The sequence below is a fragment of the Thalia democratica genome, chromosome 7 (assembly GCF_965202585.1).
Source record: "Thalia democratica chromosome 7, ktThaDemo2.hap1.1, whole genome shotgun sequence".
NCBI lineage: Eukaryota > Metazoa > Chordata > Thaliacea > Salpida > Salpidae > Thalia > Thalia democratica.
The window spans coordinates 57,041,200-57,061,109 of record NC_139171.1 but is presented as its reverse complement, the minus strand read 5'-3'; the positions used below and the strand labels follow the sequence as shown (position 1 = coordinate 57,061,109).

The following is a 19,910-nucleotide window of genomic DNA, read 5'->3' as shown; positions in this document are numbered from 1 at the left end:
GATATTGAGCAGCAAAAAGTTCATAATTTTGTAACTTTTGAGTGCGATTAAAAATAAAAAACTTTTTTGCTTTTTTTCAACAAGCAAAATTGAAAATTTCAAACAATATTTTGAAAAAACAAATTGTTAAAACTTTGGTTAGTATAGTCCACACATTAGTCGAAAATGAAGCAAGAAATATAAAATTATTTTTGATTTAAAGATAAAACTTCCAACAAAAAATAATTTTAAAAACCAGTCAAAAAACTATTTATCGAAGTTTTATTGTATTCTAAAAAAAAAGTATCATAAAACAATCAAAGGACGGCGGTATTAAAAGGAACCAAAAAAAGTTCAGTCACAAAAAAAAAGAGCAAGATAAGAAGAAATTATGATATCGCATCAGAAAGCGCGAAGAAAAACACTTTACAATGTAATTTCACGTAAGTTACAAAACGCGACGTATATATTCAAGTGTTTTGTGCACAAATGAGCAAAAATTTGTATTGAAAAACCGTTTTCCATCATTTACAATTGGCACACGCATAAAGAAAACATTGTCGAGTATTTTGTTCAAAGCTCTTATTTTATAAGGTGGCGGTAAATGGTTTTAATTTTGAGTTCTGCACGTTTATTGTACAGGGTAATTTAGCTTTGTAAACTGTTCGAATTTTGAAAAAAAATTAAAATGGGACTGAAATCTTTTGCTAATTTATAAACTTTAAAATTAATATTTGATTGGTTCCTAACAGGCAAAACTATTTTAAATTTTAGTTTAAAACATACACTGTTTAATTTCTTTAATTGTATCCATAGAAATGTGATGGCAGCCTTTAAAAGCCAGATAAAAACAAAAAAAAATCCACAAACTTTTCCTACACTAGCTTTGTGCAATTCTGAAACTTTTTACAAAAAACTAAAATTCAAAGCATGATCAGTTCATCGAAATCGGAAAAGCACGCGATTTTAAGATAATATAGCTTTGAAAAAAAGTTTACACAAATCCTTCAAAGAGTTCAAACGATGATTTTGTAAATTATAAAACAACATCATGCAAAACATTTTTTAAAGACCTGCACTGGCACCATAGAACAAACAAGTTTAAATTATTTTAACAAATTTTTGTTTGAGTTATTCAACCATACAACTAAAATTGCTGTTACAACTAGAAAAAATTAACTTTGTTTTCAAGTAAAACACTATATCAAAAACCTTAATGCAAATTTTTACAGATACTTATAAAAAAAAAACTTAATATTTTTGCTGTAAAGTTGATAACACGTGCTTAACAAATATATTTTTGATTATTCAAGTTCTAAAATTTAGATTATTATCTTTGATGGTTTAATTTCTAATACATTTTGTTGACAAAATAAAAAGTTTAAAATCCAGTTTGCAAGCAGTGTAAAAAAGAAAAGAACTATTTGGTCCCTCAGAACCATACAAGCACAATGTGGTAACTTTTTAAGTAAAACTTTCACAAAATTGATTTTTAACTTTCAACACCCCTCATGATTATACAAAGTTTGAATTTTCAACACACTCAGCTACTTCAATAAAAAGTATTCGGCCAATAAAAATTGTTAATAAAATTTTTACAGTTCAATTTCAATGTCAGTGTTTTGGTCGTTGTCGCTCATGACCACATTGTTCTCGTGCTTGCCCACACTTTGAGACTTCTGCTTGTTGTTAACACTCAGCTGGGCCATGGCCTCGCAAGTATCGTTGTCGTTGGAGGCCTTCAGGTAGTCCATGTGGGACATTTCTCCGAACCTCGAGTCCAGGCCCTTCCAGAAGCAGCTGTGAACAGCTATGACGGACTTGATGTTGTTCACCGCCGAAGGTAGGGGCCTGGTGTTCAAAGAACTGTTTGAGATGTTGGAGAAGTTCTTGCTGCCCAGCATGGTCTCAATGCAGGCTTCGGTCGAGTGGCAGAGCGCGTTCTCCTCAAACCCACCTTCCAACACCATGACCAGCTTCCCCTTTGCCAACTGGCTCACCATGTAGGTCAGGTAGCCGAAGCACTGGGGCGTGACGTCGAACCCTGCAAGGAAGTCAGGGTGTCCCCTGGCTGCTGAGAAGCCGCAGGATATGAACACAAAGTCGGGGTTGAACTGCTGGGCGATTGGCATGACAACGGACCTGAAAACTGCCAGGTATTCTTTGTCTCCCATTGCTGGGGTTGAGCCACCGTCCAGCGGGATGTTGACATTGAAGCCAGTTCCAGCACCAGTGCCCACATCCTGGCAGGAACCTGTGCCAGGGAAGAATTTACCGTTGTCATAGCGATGGACAGATATGACCATCACCTTGTCACTGTCATAGAATATTTTCTGGGTTCCGTTACAGTGATGGGCGTCCCAGTCAATGATCAAGACTTTCCTTGCCAGGTCATTCTTGATCAGGCTCTTCACTGCAATGGCGACATTGTTGAAGTAGCAGAAAGCCATGGCAACGTCCTCCTCTGCATGGTGACCCGGAGGCCTGACAATTGAAAAGCCGTTCTTGAGCTTGCCAAGAGCAACCTCCTTTGCCAGATCAATTGTGCAACCGACAGCCATCCTTGCAGCGTCAATAGTCTTCTGCTCATTCCAGACCGTGCCCTGATCAACACCATTATCTACTCCTATTCCTCCGCAGGACAGCACAATGAACTTGCTGTTTGTGTTGAATTCCTTCCTGGCCAGGGAGGTGGTGCCGTAGCACAGCGTGTGGTCCTTGGTGTGGACCAGCATCAGTTCATCCGTGGTTGCCTTCCTCGGCTGCACCATCTCACACTTTGAGTTGGAGCTGCAGTCAGACTCACCAACATCCTCTACAATCTTCCTGCTTTTCAGGTACTTCCAGATTGTTCTCAACCTTGTTGAGGTCTCGATGTGATTTGTGCTGTCGTTGCAGGAGCATCCGTGCTGCAGCATGATTGGGCTGTAGGCCACCCCCGTGGTGTACTTGTATGTCTTTTTGTTCACTGCATGCCTCGGAACAAGAGGGAATGTGGGTAGTGGCGAGCTCTTTGTTCTGGAGAGCGGCTTGTGCACTTTCTCAATGTGCTTGTTGTGCAGCTGTGTTGGGAGTTCGGGTTGATCTGAAGGCTTCTCTGCTGGTTTGCTGACTTCTAAATTTTGTGGCAGCTCTGAAATTGAGCTGGTTGAGGAGGAAGGTTTCGAAGAGTCTGCTTTTTCACTCACAGTTGTCTCAGTAACAGGCAACGAGTCATTGGAATCTCCCCTGGAAGCCTGCTGCTTTTGAGCAATGGAGTTTATTGTGTTGTTGATCATTTCAATGTTCTGAAAGTTTTGCAACGCTGGTGCCATTTGCTGGTACAGTGCTAGATGTGGGTAGGAAAGTGCTGGGTTCAACGGGTAGCCCACCCAAGGCATTGCAGCAATGGGGTTCAAGGAAAATGGTTTTATCTGAGCGCTTATTTGAGCTGCCAAGTTTGAACTTGTAGGCTGGTTGGCGGGCAAGGTAGGGTTCTGTGCTTGGCCCTGATCAAAGTAGTTGGGATACTCCTGCATCTTTGACCTGAGCAGCTTGAGCTGCCTGTTTAGCAGATGCTGCTGCAAATTCTGACCACCAGGCGCAGAGTGAGTTCTGCCCAGCCTCGAGTGCCTGTTGTTAAAAGGTTTGTTCCTGATTGGACCTGGCGCGTTGTATGATTGGTTGAGCCTGCCATCTGGGTAATTCATTCCTCTCCCAGCACCGTCCTTGGCTCCTTCCCTGTTCAGCAAAGCTCTGCGCTGCAGGCCAAGAGGCAGGTTAGGCAAGGATGGGGAGGAGTACAAGTCTGGCTGTGCTGGAGCTTCTTGAGAGTCTTTTGCACCGTTGAAGGGCAGAGTCCCGCTTTCAGTGCGCTTCAAAGCCACACCAGCTTTCCTCTCAATCGCCCTTGCAGGCGGGGAGCTCGGGTTGGAAGTGTTTGCGGGTTCCGCAGTTGGGTTGTGGGTGCCGTTTTCGGAAATATCAGAAACCATCTGCCTCCTCATCATCCTGAACTGCTGGTTGCGCCTGGACATCAGCGGGGAGTCCCTCAGGTTTATCATCTGCCTGATCCTCGTCCTCACCTTCAAGTTGGGCTCGGAGTTGGTTTTTCTGAGGGGGAAGGCGCATCTTTTGTTGAGGTGGGCGTTGTTGCCGTTGGTGTTGACCTCACTCCCAGGTATGTAGGGAGATATTCCCTGTGCAGCTGCAACCTGGGCGTAGTTGTCCATAATTTTGGACTTTTGCCTATCAATAACAAACTTCTGCAGGTGCTTTTTGACGGCTGATGAAGCCACGGCGCTTTCCTTGCTCTTCTCCTTGTTTTTGATGGAGACGAGCTCATGCTCGTGGATGTTGGGCTGGGTGTTGATGGTCAGCTGCTGGTTTTTTGCCAGCGTTTCCCTCAGATGCTTCTGGAGGGTTTGGGCGGGGTCCTTCATGTTGCTAAAAGGTTGCTCCATTATTGCGTTGTGTTCATGCTAAATAATGTATAAACCTGTTGATAAATATTTTACTGAAATTACTTACATCAAGATGAAGTTTTGCCTTTGATTCATGTGGAAAATGAAATGTGTAATTGTTTTTATTTTAAACTATGTTGTAAAACAGTTCTAAACATAAATAATAATTATTTTCCAGCACCTTTTTACTATATAATACAAAAATATAAAACAATTGAATTAAAAATTTAATACTTACTGATGAGGAAATAAAAACTCAAATAGAGTGTAATTTATAGTTAAATCTTAAAACATCTAAAATTAAATTTCAAAGTTTCAAACTAGTTGAGTATTTTTTAACTATTTTGTTGTTCAGTGTTAAAGAAAAATTTTAAAATAATTTAATATGTTTTTGAACAAAATTGGTAATAATTTTTTTACCTTCATTGAAGTTTAAGAAAATGTAAAAAAAATCAACAAAACTTTATATCTGATGGGTTTATTTAAAATATAACTTAGAAACAATCTAATTAATTTTACTTTAAACCCATGATTATTTTATTAACTTTTTTTTAAGTACAATTTAAGCTAAAATTATAAGGCTAGAATCACAGCCATTTTGTTTTACAACTCTAAAAAATATTGGTTTTAGTTTTACTAGTATACAACAATAACTAAGTAAAACTTACAACTGCTATAATAATCATTGGCAAGTATTTCATTGCTATTGAAAGTTAATTTGAAACTTATTAACAAAATAATAATAACAATTAACTTTTTTATTTACTTGTTAGAAAGTAGACATTTTAAAAACTTGACTTTTAAAAAAATAGTAATCTTTGCTTAATATTTACTATTAGGATATAAGTTTAGAGAAAATTGTTAAATAACTGAACTTAAATTTAAAACTTTTTACCAAAAATTAAGTCTTTTTTATATAAAACAACAGTATTGTAAAAAATAAGCAAATATTTGTTTAAAGTTAAATCATGTTGTGTAAAACAAGTATTAAACTTAAACTTTAATTATATATAAAACTACATAGTTCAAAAAATACTTAACACTTCAACTATAAAAAAAAAGTAAAGATACAATTTTTTCAATTTTCTTAAAATAACTTATATAAACTGACATTTGAAACTTTATATCAAGTAACATTTATCAACAAGTTTTTATTTGTAATTCAAGCAATGATCTATAATCAACTAAATATACTACATCAAACGATACTAAACAAACAAATAAGTTTAAAGTCATTCACTGGTGACAGAAAAAATCATCATGCATATTTACAAAAATAGTAAAGTAAACAAAATCAGGAGAAATATATTTTTTTTTAAGATGTTCTTCCAAAACAAAGTGTAAAAAAATTTTTTACTTTGGCATCTAATTAATAATCATAGCTTCATTTTTCTCTATACTCCTAATTAATATATAAGTTAAATATTAAAAAAATTTAATAGATCATATGTACCATCAAAAATTAAAGATTGTGAGAAGTATTTAGTAAAATAATAAAAATTGAGAAATCTTTAAACTTTATACACTAAAGCATTTTGAGCTTCTCATTAACTTTTTTTATAACTGGTTGAAAAGTACTTTTTAAATTTATTAAAATAGTTTTTTAATAAACATGAAAGACTGTTTAAGCTTCATCTTATTTACAATTATTTGTAAAATAATCATTTAAAATGTTTATTTATTCAAAATATCACATCATTCATTATAAAATTTTTATAAGCTTAAGAGAGCCTTTCTTGATAAAATTGTAAAAATTATGAATTGGATTATATTTTATCAGTTATTTATAAAACAACCTTGTTTTAAATAATTTTAAGTACAAATAAATATGTTTAAAGTACAGCTAATTTTGTTAAAAAACTGTTATTAAACAATGTTAACTTTTATAAAAATAACTTAAGTTGTGTTCTTTTTAAACAATGATGATATATTGAAAACATTAAATCAATGTAAATTACAAAACAACTAATAAAAAGAAATGAAATTATAATCTTTAAAAATGAAATAAAATGTAACAGTAGTTTTTTCAAATTATATGTCAGATAAAAAAAAGTATATAACCTTTCAAAATGCGCTATTTTTATTATGGAACTTTTTTCAAAGATTTATTTTTTTTTTATTCACACTTGACAGGTATTAAGTACAAATCTTAAATTGTTATAAAAAAAAATTATCAACTTACGTAACTGTACAAAACACTAAACATAAACCTTTAATTATAAAACAAGTTCATTTTTTTTTAATATAACTTAGCTAAAGTTAGAAACAAATGTTTTTTAGGGCAAAAAGTATTTATTAAAAAACAGAACTAAAAAAAAAAATTCTGAAACTTTTGTTACCCATGATAGTGGGATAAAAAAATTAATTTAAAAAAGCATCAATACTTCACTATGGATTTTACTAATTAACTTGTTAGTTATTGTTTGTAAAAAAATTAATGCACTATTCTTTACAAAAACACACAAAATGTAGACACTAGAGCCAATTTGATGATATAAATAAATATAATTATTTTTGTTAATATTTGTTAATATAAATATAAACATTTAAAACATAAAATGTTATTTAATTGTAAGTTATTTTTTACAAAAAGTTAACAAATCACAATTAACAACAATACGTTTTAATTTGAACAATTTGAAATAGTTTTCAATATTTATAAACACCATTCTAATCAAAAAAAAAGATAAATATTCCAATTTTAAACATCTTAAAAAGTTTTTGATCTCATAAAACTTAAAAAAAAATTGCTAGTAGAAGATAAACACCACTACCTTAAACCTATAATGCATCATTGTTTAAAAATTCATTCAAGTTTTAGAACTTATTAAACACCATCAACAATAATAATAAAAACATTCAAATCAAATAGGTTTAAAGTATTCAATCAATGAGGTATTTAAAACTGTATCAGATACAAACTATTATTAATCTAATAAAGAAAACTTTAATAAAACCATTTTCTTTCAAAAAAAAAACTTTCATTAATATAATAAAAATCTCAATAATTTTTTTTAACTAAACAAAAATCATAATGCAATTAACAGGTAATAAATGCCCCATAATCCATAAAATATAAACTTCACTAGTAAAGTATTAAAACTAACTCAAATGTGTCTAGAATGACATAACTATTTTATTTATGTTGCAGATTAGTTTTGTAAATAACTAATAACTTTTAGTTGGACTTTTGTTAATCCTAATAGAATTAGGGTATCATAAAACTAATCTATTAATGTTTATTTTTATTCAATTTTATCATGATTTTTTTTTGTTTTATATGTTTAAATTGGAAACTTTCCACATAAATAACTAAATTTGAAAAGTTTATTGTTCTTTTTTATAAATTTATAAATATTATTTCATATCTATTACTATTATTACTATAAGCTTTCAAATGAAGATCATTATTAACTTTTAAATACTATGTTGTACCTACTTATGACCTTGTAATTTGTTTTCATACCTTATCCAATACTTACTTATCTATAGATAAAATATGTTAGCATGGTTTTTGGAAAATAAATAAAGAATATCATTAATTATTTACTTTTTTTAAATCTGTTTAAATACTTGTATTAGCAGATTTTAGTAATTTTAAAAGAAGTTTTGCATAACGTATATAATTTAGAAGCAGTATTTTAATTTACCATATTTTTCATTTATTTAAAAGGTTGCCACTCTTTAAATCAAAATAAAATGTTCTTAGTCATCCTGAATTTTTTAAGCTTTTAAAAAAAACTTTTTGAAATTAATAAAAATCAAGTTCAACAAAACTGGCAATAAAATGACAAAATTTTTATGACAAATATTAAAACAAATGAATTAAATTTCATTCAAAATCTTAAAAAATCTGGCCTGAGATTTTTAGACTATTTTAAGCTTTTTAGAAAAAAATCTAAACTGGCTTGAGTCATCAGCAGTTAAAAAAAACTGTCTTGAGTTATCCTGAGTATGTGACAACCTTGATTAAACATAAAAAACATTTAATTTTAACTTTAATGATATTACTTAATATTTTTATACATTATTTCTGTTGAACTAGTTAATAAAAAAAAATAATACTTTTGAATAAACACACCTTTATTAAATCAGTAAGCATCAAATACAAAAATTCTAATTATAATTAACATTTGAAATGTTGATTTCAATCTATGATTTACATGAGTTTTTTAATATTGAATTTAAAAAAAGATTTAACAAAAAAATGTTAAGTTTTCACTATAAAAAAAACAATTATTTTCCTCATTTAAAACTTTTTTTGTAAGTGGAATTTTTTTTTCAAATATTACAAGCAAGGATAATTAAGTTATAAACATGATTAAAGTATTGCAGCCACAGTTTTCATAAAAAAACAACTGTGGAGAGATTACATTGTTTAGTACAATAACTTGTGCAAACTATATTTTAAGACATGCGTTTGTTTTTAAGGGCACAGGGTAAACCACTTTTTTCACAACTTTGTTTTATTTTATGGAGTATTAACTAAGTTACAAGATGCTTTTCACAGACTAAAAAAATTATAAATTAATCTCCCATAAAGAACATATTGTAGTGTCTGACTTTGACCTGCTATATTTTGAATAAAATTTTCAGTTTAAAAATTATGTTAAAAGCAATTTGTAGCTTAGTTAACACTTAATAAATTAGACTAAATTGTGAAAAAGGTTATTTACCCTTCCCCCCCTATGCCCTTAATCAAAATATTGTTGCAATAGCTCAAGTGATATAATTTAAAGAAGCATTCAAAAGTATGAACTTTAAATAAGCTATAGTTGAACATATAAAAGAACTTTATTTTATAAACAACAAACTTTTGGTATCTTGAACAAATTTTAACAACATTAATTTGTAAACTTTGGGAAAAAGCTAAATTTGCAATTTTGTCTCTTATACACTAGTTTAAACATAACAAAACCCACCATAACTAAATTAAATGTAACAACAACTAATCAAAACATAAATTTGTTTAGTTATTAAATTTAGCAATAGTTGTTTATAAAAAAAATAAAAAGACATATATTAATTTTTATTCCCTTACCATGAGTATAAAACACACAAACTTGTAACAATTTTCGTACTCACGAAATGGATTCTCTGCAAATAAATAAATTGTGGATGAATGTTTTTTTTTTCATCTCTTCACTAATGTTTGATAAGTGTGGTTTAGCTTATTGTTAATATTTACATATGAGAAATGCAGTAAGTGAGTAAGCTACAAGTTTATTGGGCGAACTGACAAATTTGGCTTTTGAAATAAAAGTATTTAAACCTTTTAAATTAGTCCATTCATAAATCACAGTGTGGTTATTTAAACTTACTAAACTTTGTGTGATTTAGCAATATTTTATTTCAACATTAATTATTATAAATTTCTCTTTTTTCTAAGTCAGTTATAACATTATTGTTTATATAATTTTGTTAGTTTTATGTTTTAATAAGAAAAAGTATTATTTGTTATATGTTTGATGCTGTAGGTAAGGAGTAAGGACTAAGGATCTATTAGTTTTATCAACTAGATGAAAATAATAATTCAATAATTTTAACTTTAAATCTTTAAACATAATATTTCTTGTTCATAAAAACCTTTCCTAAGGAAAGTTATACGTTTTAGTTCAACTAAATAGTTTTAAAACTTTCTAGAAACTAAAAGGCACAGTTGCCAGCTTTCTGATGAAAAATTACTTAAAATTTTTCGACATATAACATTCACTCAGTTTTCAGAACTCGTTGTTTCTGGAATTCTGGAATTCCATGCTCAGTGCTCACAGAATAAAAATGAATTATTGAAATAAAACATTCAATTTCTTATAAAACATAAAAGTATCTTTAGGGCTAATTTTCCTTGTTATGATTTTTTTTTACTGAAAATTATTACAACAATTTTGTTTTTTTTTTTTAAATTATTATACCTGATTTCTTTTATATAGAAAAACTTTATGTTACACCCAACAATTTAAAACAGTATAAACTTTTTTAATGGACTTTTGTTTTAATTGTTCAAGTTTTACCCAAAGTGCGTAATTAAAAAATGTACCTTTTCAGATCAACAAAAAGTTTACAAATCTTAAAATTATCTTCTCAAACTTTTTACTTGTTAAATTTGAATTTGAAACTTATTTTTTACATAATCAAGTAATTACTTTTGTTAAATTCTAATGATTTAGTTTTATGTATCCCTACTCCCGAATCCAACATTTAAACAAATATCACAAAGAGATATTTTAGATTGGTGTAAATAAATCACACAGCCAATTAATAACTACTATAACATTCCAAAGTTTAATACTTCCGAAAGTCAACTATATAAAAAAATAGTAAAAATATTATTCTGAAAACATTTCAACTTATCGGCAGTATAAAATTGTAGCGGCAGATTTTTTGTTATTTTAATTTTTTAAACTGCTTGAGAAACGAAGAATCAGCCAAGCAATACACGTATTCTAAATCATAACTGAATGGTATTTTAAAAAATCTATTGCTTGTTTATTATTTAAAATCTGTGTAAAATATAGATATTTTCTCGTGTTGCAGTTTTATACAACAATTATTATTATCTTTTAGTTTAATACTAGATTTTGTATTAAAAAGAACTAAATTATCAGGATCTAAAAATTTCTTGAAGACTGTTGAGTTCAGATTTAAAAAGTATTACAATAATTGAATTCTCATCTATTTTTTTAAGTTTCCTGCTAGTTATCTGTATTCATTAAACTCACTTTTAAATAAGTTAGAGCAAAAATTTAAATTTGTTCAGAGAAAGAATATTTCTGAGAATAAAAATTTTACCAATTAATATATTTTTTATTTTTATTTAGTATACTTCATTTGCATTCTCTTGATCGATAACTCTAAAAAATACACATTCAATTTAAAATTTGAAATGGTCAAAACCACAAACTTCGACTTATATGACGACTTTATACATGTTCACTGAACTGGTTTAATAGTTTATTTGTTGTCTCTTCACTAAAAAGTTTGTTGTTGATTAAAATTCTTACTAATGCTCTGACAACTTAAGATCGTTGGTACAAATGCAAAAGACTAAGTTTAATCAAAAACTGTATATCTTATCAGTCGGTTTCTTTTTATTAGTATTACATAAGATTGCTGTTGTATTTTAAAGTTGTTTTACAAAACCACATCACGTTATGTCACGTCATAGAAAGGGTAAAAACGTGGTGCCTATGACGTATTTTTTGAATTTTTTTAGAACTTCTACTGTATAGACTTATAAGATTTAAAGAAAATTATAAATGACTACCTATTTATATCCAAAACCTATGAAAGTTTTACAAGTTTAGCTATACATAATCGTAGAAACATAAAACATAAGCTTAAAACAAAGTATCAAGTATTTGTGAAATAGCTATTGTAAAATTTAATTATGAAAATGATTATACGTTCACTATTTTATTTTTTATACGTTTCTTTTCATTCGTAAGTTAACTCTATAACCTCAATTCTAACCAAAAATAAAGTAAAAAGTATCAAACAGTACTTATAACAATAAAAGAAAACGTTTTTCAATTCGATTAAATAAAGCTTTATTAAAAGTTATATTAATGTATGTTACAAAGAAAAATTTTTTTAAACTAATCTAATTGTAAATCAATTTATAAAAGATATTTAGCTTTATTTAACGTTTCTAGTTTTTTATAAATGTACTTGGGTTGTAAAGTTACTTTAATTGTTTTATTTTAGAACGGGGTTCGGCAGTTTAATACAGCAACGGGCAAGTTTTACGGAAAAATGCGCTTCACAAAACTTAAAGTAAGAGTCTACTGAAAAACTATAGTTTTAACCAAACTTTGTGTAAAAGATCAGTTTTGTAACGAAATAAACATAAAAAAGACACACAAAAAACAAGTACGTTTTAAAATTCTTGTCATAAAAAAGTTAAACTTTCTTACAATTGCATTAGTTTTTTTGTTTAACTAAAACACACGTCGCGAACTAGATTATTTTGCTTGTTTGCCAATCCCATTTTTAGAAGTTGAAAACCTAATATAAAAATTCGAATGTATTTTCAGGTTAATTAATACAATATTTCACGTCCAAAAACTTACCCAAAATTTTTTTAAAGAAGCGGACGCTTTAATATTTTAAATAATTTAGTTTTAATTTTTTGTTGTAAACAAGTTAAATAGTTAAGCATTTCTTATTTCAGTGGTAATAAATATTAGATGTCAATTGAGAACCAACTACTTTTTATTATTTTGGATATGTTTAATTTCTGATATGTATCGTTACTTTTAAAGTTTCTAAAATAATAAAATGTAGTGTATTTATAAGTTAAATTTTGAATTCAAAAAACGCTTTTAGAAAAAAAAAACTTTAAATATTTTTCAGTTTGAGTGATTTAGAAAACTTACTTGTCTGGAACAATGCAATTTTACTTAATAAAAGTTTTTGTTATTTAGAGACAAAAAAAAAAAAGCTTAAAAATTTAGTTTAAGTGCCCGGTGTAACAGAAAATCTTTTGATTATCGAGCCATAATCCACGATTACAGTTTAATGTCTTGTCTATGGCTGCTAGATTATAAAAATTCTAGAATCTTAAACTTATTTGTTTTTAATAAACTTAAATTGCAGTTATTTTTTGTGCTTAGAAGAAAAAAACAAAAATTTCTAAAACCTCAATGATTATGTTTGCTTAATACAATCATGATGTAAGATAAACTTTTTTTAATATAAACAAAACTATAAGGATTAACTAGCAATAAGCAAAAAGTTTACTTTAAAAGATTAAAAAATAAAGATTTAATTATTTTCATTTGTTTATAAACTTGACAGTTTTTGTTGTACATAAAACTTAAATGTTAATTTTTATAGTTTTAACGATGGATAAAACAGCTTGTCCTAAAGTGAATGATAAACACTAATTTATTTTTTCTTGTCTATTAGCTTGTCAAGAAAATGAGGAAAAATCTTCGTTCATTGTAATTTTGTAATGTAAGTAAAAATAAAAAACATAAAAATAAAACTAAATACCACAAAAATCATAACAATTTTTTTTGTACTCTGTAAGACTTTTTAAGTTGTGTATTTCTTCTTTTGATGTTACTACTTTGCTTTTTTTTCATTTGAAAAGAAAGACATTATTGCTTTACATAGGCATTAAAAAAGTTAAACTTTGTTAAAGTCAGTACCAAATTAGTGTTAGTTCAACAATAATAAATGCTATTTATAATGTTGTATGAAACTTAAAAGTGTTTTATTTTGTTTACCAGAATTTCTAACAATTTAAATCTGTAACGTTTTAAGTTGGTATGAACAACTGCTAACACTTGTGTGTTATTTTAGTCTTCATAAAACGGAAAGCTTAAATAAGTTATATGTAAGTAGATAACTTTTAAAGTTAAAAGTTAAACTTTGCTAAATTAAGTTTTAAAGAAGAGCCGAAACTGATGTTAAATACAAGTACATAATAAAAGCTGAAAAAAACTTATAAATATTGTATTAGAACGTTTTTGCTCTTTATAGTTGTGTTTTAACTTATTATGAAAACCTTTTGTGGTTAAAACTATTACATGCTTTTATAACACTTTTTGGTTTAAAATTTACATCAGTATTATAATTATGCTTTAACAAAAGCGTAAAACTATGTATTAGTTTATTCTTAAGCTAATCTTAATACTACTAAGAGTTTTTAGTTAAAAGAATAATTTAAAAAGGCTTTTATGAAGGTCTCCAACGTAAAAATAAGTTAACTTTATAATTTTTAAATAAAACAAACACGAATTTAATAAAAAAATATTTTAAAAACCATTTCAACATGTTTTGCTGCAAAAAAAAAAACAGAGAGTGAAATAAACAAACCTGCTATAATACAGTAACGGTACAGTTTAAAAATAAAAATTATAAAAACAAATAAAAACTATAGATGATAAAATGATAACAATTTATTCTATATTAAAAGCATGTTAAAGCAAAAATTAAACTATTTAGAGAAACATTACTTTAAAAACTTATTACTGTATTTAAATAAAGTTCTATTTCAATAAACAAATTTAAATACTGCTCATTGTCAAACTGACTAAACTAAATCATTTAATAAAATCAAGTTTTGTTCGTATTCAAAACGGAATCAGAATGTTTTTAACAAAAACTTTGATTTTTTCTACATTTTAAAACTTTTAATAAAAAGAATGCAATAAAACTAGCAAAAACGTTTGATAACGTATTATGTTCGATCAAATATTCTTTTTATTTCGCATAATGCATAAAGTTTAAACGAACAATCAACTGAAATCAAATAGTATTTGTTAGCATGAGACATTAAAGCAACGCAGTAGTAATCTTTATCAAATGAATAAATATTAATTATTTTGTTAAGGTCGAAGCTTCTTGTGTTGTCATTAGCAACAACTAAAGTGTTTTTTATTTCCGTAGCCAAGTAATCCTAACCAACAGGGAAAATTCGTTTCAGACTGAAAGGAGAAAATAATTCTAAAAAAACGCAATGACGTCAGAATGATTTTACTAATGACGTCAGAAAGAACAATAAAACATCAAAGTTGGTCTTTAAAACTGTTCATTACTTTATGCTGTAATGATACTAAGACTTAATATGAGAATACCAAAATAAAAAATATGTTTTAGTAAACTAACCCATGGTATTTTATTCCTTCCGGTCCCAAACTGTCAGTTACAAGATCTCCACCCGTTTTCACGCATTGCTGTCTGGCGAAGCTATGATTTTTTGATTTCATAGTTGGTCTAAACTTGTACTTGGCTAAAAATAACAGTTGTTTCTTTCGTGGCATACACCGTTAAAACTGACTTCAAACTTGTTTACAATTAAAAGGTTGTAAAACAGTTCACGTTCTTAAAGTTTGCTTAGGTTGCATGTTATTTATTAAAAGACATGCTTAATTTTATGGAATTCATTTGAAACACAATAAAACACATTACTTAATTAGAAAAAATGGTTTCCAAAAAATTTACAAAACTGTCAGATAATTTTTATTTATTATAACCTCTATTGTTTGTATTAAAAATGTCGTATACAGCCTGTTTAAACTGAAAATGAGAACTTACCTTTTAAACATTTAAGCTCTGAAGCTTGACCCTTCCAAGAGCCATTTTCTTGACAAATAAATTCCGAGTTACCAGACGAAATTTTTATCCGTAGTTACATTTAAAGTTAATAATTGTGCCAACAACAGTATAATTTAATCTCGGCTTGTGGTTAACTATAAATGCTCCGTTCGGTATACTTTTAAGTTGATCTTGGCACTCTGAAACTTAACAAACTTGCATAGGTGCTCATGTAAAAATTCTTAAGTTAATGAAAGTACAGGTTTATAGCTTTTGTTTCGCAATTTTGAAATACAATAAGTTACTTTGAAAGTAATTAAAACTAAAAAAGCTAGGCACTAAAACATAACTGAATTGAATACTTAACTGAATAGCTGCATATATTATTTATTTAACGTCAAAAAAAATACGCTCAAAAAGTTTGGTCCAAGGACCTGGTGTACAAAAAATATTTCTGTCATCGATAAATGGAAACAAACTTTATGATCCTTTTACATACAGTTTACTTTATATTTTTTTCTATACACGTCTTTGTTAATAAAAGTAGAAGCTGTAATTGTTTGTTATCGTAAAAATTCGCTTAACTTATTACATATACTTGAACTTTTGTATACTTAAATGGTTCTATTATAAATTTCTTAGCTCTTTAAACACCCTTAACGCATTTTCCAACTTTGTTGTCCAAACCATCTTTTGTACAACTAACAAACGGATTGTTCAAACTATACACAAATCCCTTATTGCAAATATATTTCACACTGACTTCAGTTGACCGCGCAGAATTTATGATAATATTCCTTGTAGATATTTTTCTACCATTCTAAAACGAAGGAAAGCTTTTATAGACTGTTTACGCAAGAATTTGTTTGTTGACTCAGTTGAATAATTAGACTTTTTTTTTTTAGTTTTATAAAAAACAACTTAATTTCAAATTTTGTACAATTTTATTATTTTAAGAAACACAATTACACGGTTTCACCGCAAAGCGGTTTTATAATTGTAATTTTTTTTCAAATAGAGTTTTCACACCTCACACACAGAATGTACTTAAACTAATAACTATGACTAAATTATTAGAAATTTTGTTCTTTTTGTTTTTTATACATTTCGGGTTTAATTCATTAACATTCCACTTTCCGTCATTTTTACAAATATAATGGTGAGTTTTTTGATGACAAAAAGTATCCTGAATTACATTTGAAAATAAAGTTTCTTTTATCAGTTGTATCTATTGCTCCGTTTATAATTTCCTTTGGTAGTTTTGGATATTGTTAAAAACGAAATCAAAAAATTAGGCGTTTTAATAGAATATATTATAATAGTTACTGCATTTATTTTTAATTAGCCCATTTGAAAATTTTTTACATTATAATTAGGAAGTGATTAATAAAAACGAAAACATAACTTTGTTTTAATTAAATTAAAACTTTTACCTAAGACACTTTTAAGGTGTTTTGAAATATATAAACGCTGAAAAGTAGCAGTTGTGAAAATTAGAGTTTTACTTTTAATAGAACAATAATTTTATACGTTGAAAGCATTCTATAGAGGGTAACCATTTACCATTTTCATCACAAGTTGATGTCGTGTAGTCTTGAAGATAATGTTCATGATGCTTAAATTTAACAATCGATCCTTCAAGGACGGCCCTGTTTCTTGATATCGGAAATATTTTAACCAAGTCTGCGTTTTCCACTTTCGGTATTTTATCGTAAGCTGTAGAATTTTTTTTACTAAAGTACCAATGTTAAACTGATTAAATTTACAAAAAAACACTAATACCTTTTAAAAACATTTGAATATTTAACTGATCCCATTTTCCATCTAATCCATAGTTATTTATTCTTTTTGACTCATCATTAATGAAATATCCGTTCTTGCACTTGTATTCAACACTGCTGATAGCAAAACTTCCAAAAACAACTTCGTTTTATTTATTATAAAATCGGAGTTTGCTACTTTTGGAGGTGATACACATAAAAAATAGAAAATGGAAGATCCAAATATTTAGATTATAAAGCTACACATAATTAAAAAAAATTGACATTTTTTAACAGATAGTTTATTTAACTTACTATTAAAAATAACTTTTTGTATTTACTTTTTGCTTGTTTATAATTTTGTAAGAAGGGTTAAACGTTTATAGAAATGTTTCAAGCTCAAAAATTAGTTTTATTGAGCTAAAATAAAGCAATTTTTGTTAAATATTAATAAAGTTTTCATTCGTTTGCAGTAAAAATAAAACATAAAAGTTTAAAACTAACGGGAAATACAATTAGGGGCAGAATGTTGTCCCAATAGCCATCTTTTCCACAGACACGTACGTCAACTTCGCTTTATTTTTAAGCTGTAACCAGATTTACAAACGTACTTAACTATTGTGCCGGTTAAAAGCTGATCTTGCTTGTAGCTCGATTGGATTTTCCACGACAAAAAATTGCTTTCAGGTGGTTTTATACATTCTGTTAATTTTAGACAAGAAATAAATAAATTTAAATGAGTAAAAGTTTAAGATACAAAATCTTTTTCCTAGCTGTTTTTCTTGGCTAATTTTTTTTAATAACTTAAAACTTCAGTAAAACAGTGTAAGTTTGTTAGCTAAAATAAAAAGTCATTAAACTTTTTATTTATTTTAGTAACAAACTTGTAATGCACAATGGATTACGGCTGTTGTTCCAACTTCCATTATCTTGACATTTATACACGTAATCGTTTTCATTTCCTTCAACGAAAAAATAATTGTCAACACACTTTTGTTTTATTATGTCACCACTGATGTAAACGTTTGGTCCAAATTGACTTTTTATTGCTATTATATTTTGATATTGGTTTGTTTCTACCTTTAGAGACGGGCATTCTGTTTAATTTTTTTGGCTTATAAGTTTTGAACTGTTACCTAAATGTAAAGTGCAAGGAATAAATATTGTCTAAAATACGGAAAAAAGAGCTTAATTATCAAAAATATTGTTAACAAATTATTGATACAGCATAGTCTATCATAATAACAAAACTAGAAATGTTTATTGCTGTCGAATTAACATTATACACGAGTAGTAAAGAAAATTTACCTCTCAAACATTTGAGATTAAAAACTTCACTGCTTATACCTCTGTCCTCTTGATAAATGTATTCTGGGTTGTTTGATAAAAATTTAAAGCCATTACTGCAGTTGAAATTGATACTTTAACTAACGACAATCTTATTCAAATTTAATTTGTCATCATTATTAAAGTTTTTAGTTCGCTCATCCTTAGGAGGGTCTACATTCGTGTCTTTAGGTTGGTCTTTGCAAGCTATAAGTAAGGAAGTTTATTGTAACCATGCTTAAAATATGCATATTTCTCATATGAAGTGCAGTGGAGCATTAAATAAAAATCTTGTTACTAAGTTTGTAAGCTAAATTAAAGCTTATGTAAAAAAAGTACAACATTCATAGATTTCACTATATTAAAAAAAAATATTTGTATAGTTTGATAAAATTCTATACTGTTATTAAGATAAAATTTTAAAGAGTAAAAACACAGTAAACAAACAACGAGTTAGTGTTTTTAAAAAAAATAACTTTATAAGAAAAACTTTAGAATGCTAAGTAAGCATTTCAAAATAAACTACTTATGAAAAATTGCAAGTTTTCAATGTTACAATATTACAATTATTTTCTGTTTTTAAAGATTAATTATTGTTGGAACAATCCTTTTGCATATAACTTTCGGGATTAAAAATATAAAATTGTTACTGACCTGCGAGGTTATCGTTAATAAGAACTGACACAAAAAACTTCTTTGATTAAATTACCACCACTACTTACTCATAAATAAATGAATAGAAGTTTGCTACAATAAAAACTTTACATAAGATATTTTGCACATATTGCTTTGACGAAAGTTAAGCTGTTGTTTGTAGATTTTGGTTAATGGTTCGTAATTTGCCGACTGATTTATAAAGAGTAAGAAAAATACTTGACTTTTTCTTAAAAAATAAGTCGTTTCTTTCAAAAAAATTTATCGATATTCTTATAATTAAAGTTTTTAGCTAAATTATTACATTATTTTCACTTATTATGATATATTTGTCTATCTAAAATTAACTTAAATATCAACGTTAAAATTTAAAAGTTTTTAGTTGAAGTTTTACGTTGTTTTTACACTTATAATTTTTAAGAAGTAAGTTTATTTCATAACACATAAAACAGTAAACTTCTTTTTAAAGTTTGATAAAGTTTTATATTTTTACTTATTTTTCTTATTTTTTAAGTGATATTAAGCTGCTAAAAAGTTTTATTATCAATATTTATAAACTATGAAATGAAATTTGACGACTTATCAACATCTAAAAATAAAAATGAAGTATAAACTATTTTTGGTCATAGTGTACGTTTGTATGAACTTAAGCTTAATATATGTGTTTTTAGTTTTTTCAAACAATGTTTACACCATATAGAGCTTT

At 27.9% G+C, this 19,910-nt stretch overlaps 1 protein-coding gene across 1 annotated transcript; it reads right to left on the bottom strand.

Annotated features, from left to right (window-relative positions):
- Positions 1-77: 77 nt before the first annotated feature.
- Positions 78-4,443, bottom strand: LOC145840583 (histone deacetylase 4-like). Its single transcript, XM_082947887.1, has one exon. The coding sequence runs from the start codon at positions 4,419-4,421 to the stop codon at positions 1,575-1,577; it is 2,847 nt and encodes a 948-aa protein (XP_082804013.1). The 5' UTR covers positions 4,422-4,443; the 3' UTR covers positions 78-1,574.
- Positions 4,444-19,910: the final 15,467 nt, after the last annotated feature.

Excerpts from the sequence above, each read along its gene's own strand:
- LOC145840583 (XM_082947887.1), bottom strand. The coding sequence starts at position 4,421 with ATGGAGCAACCTTTTAGCAACATGAAGGACCCCGCCCAAACCCTCCAG.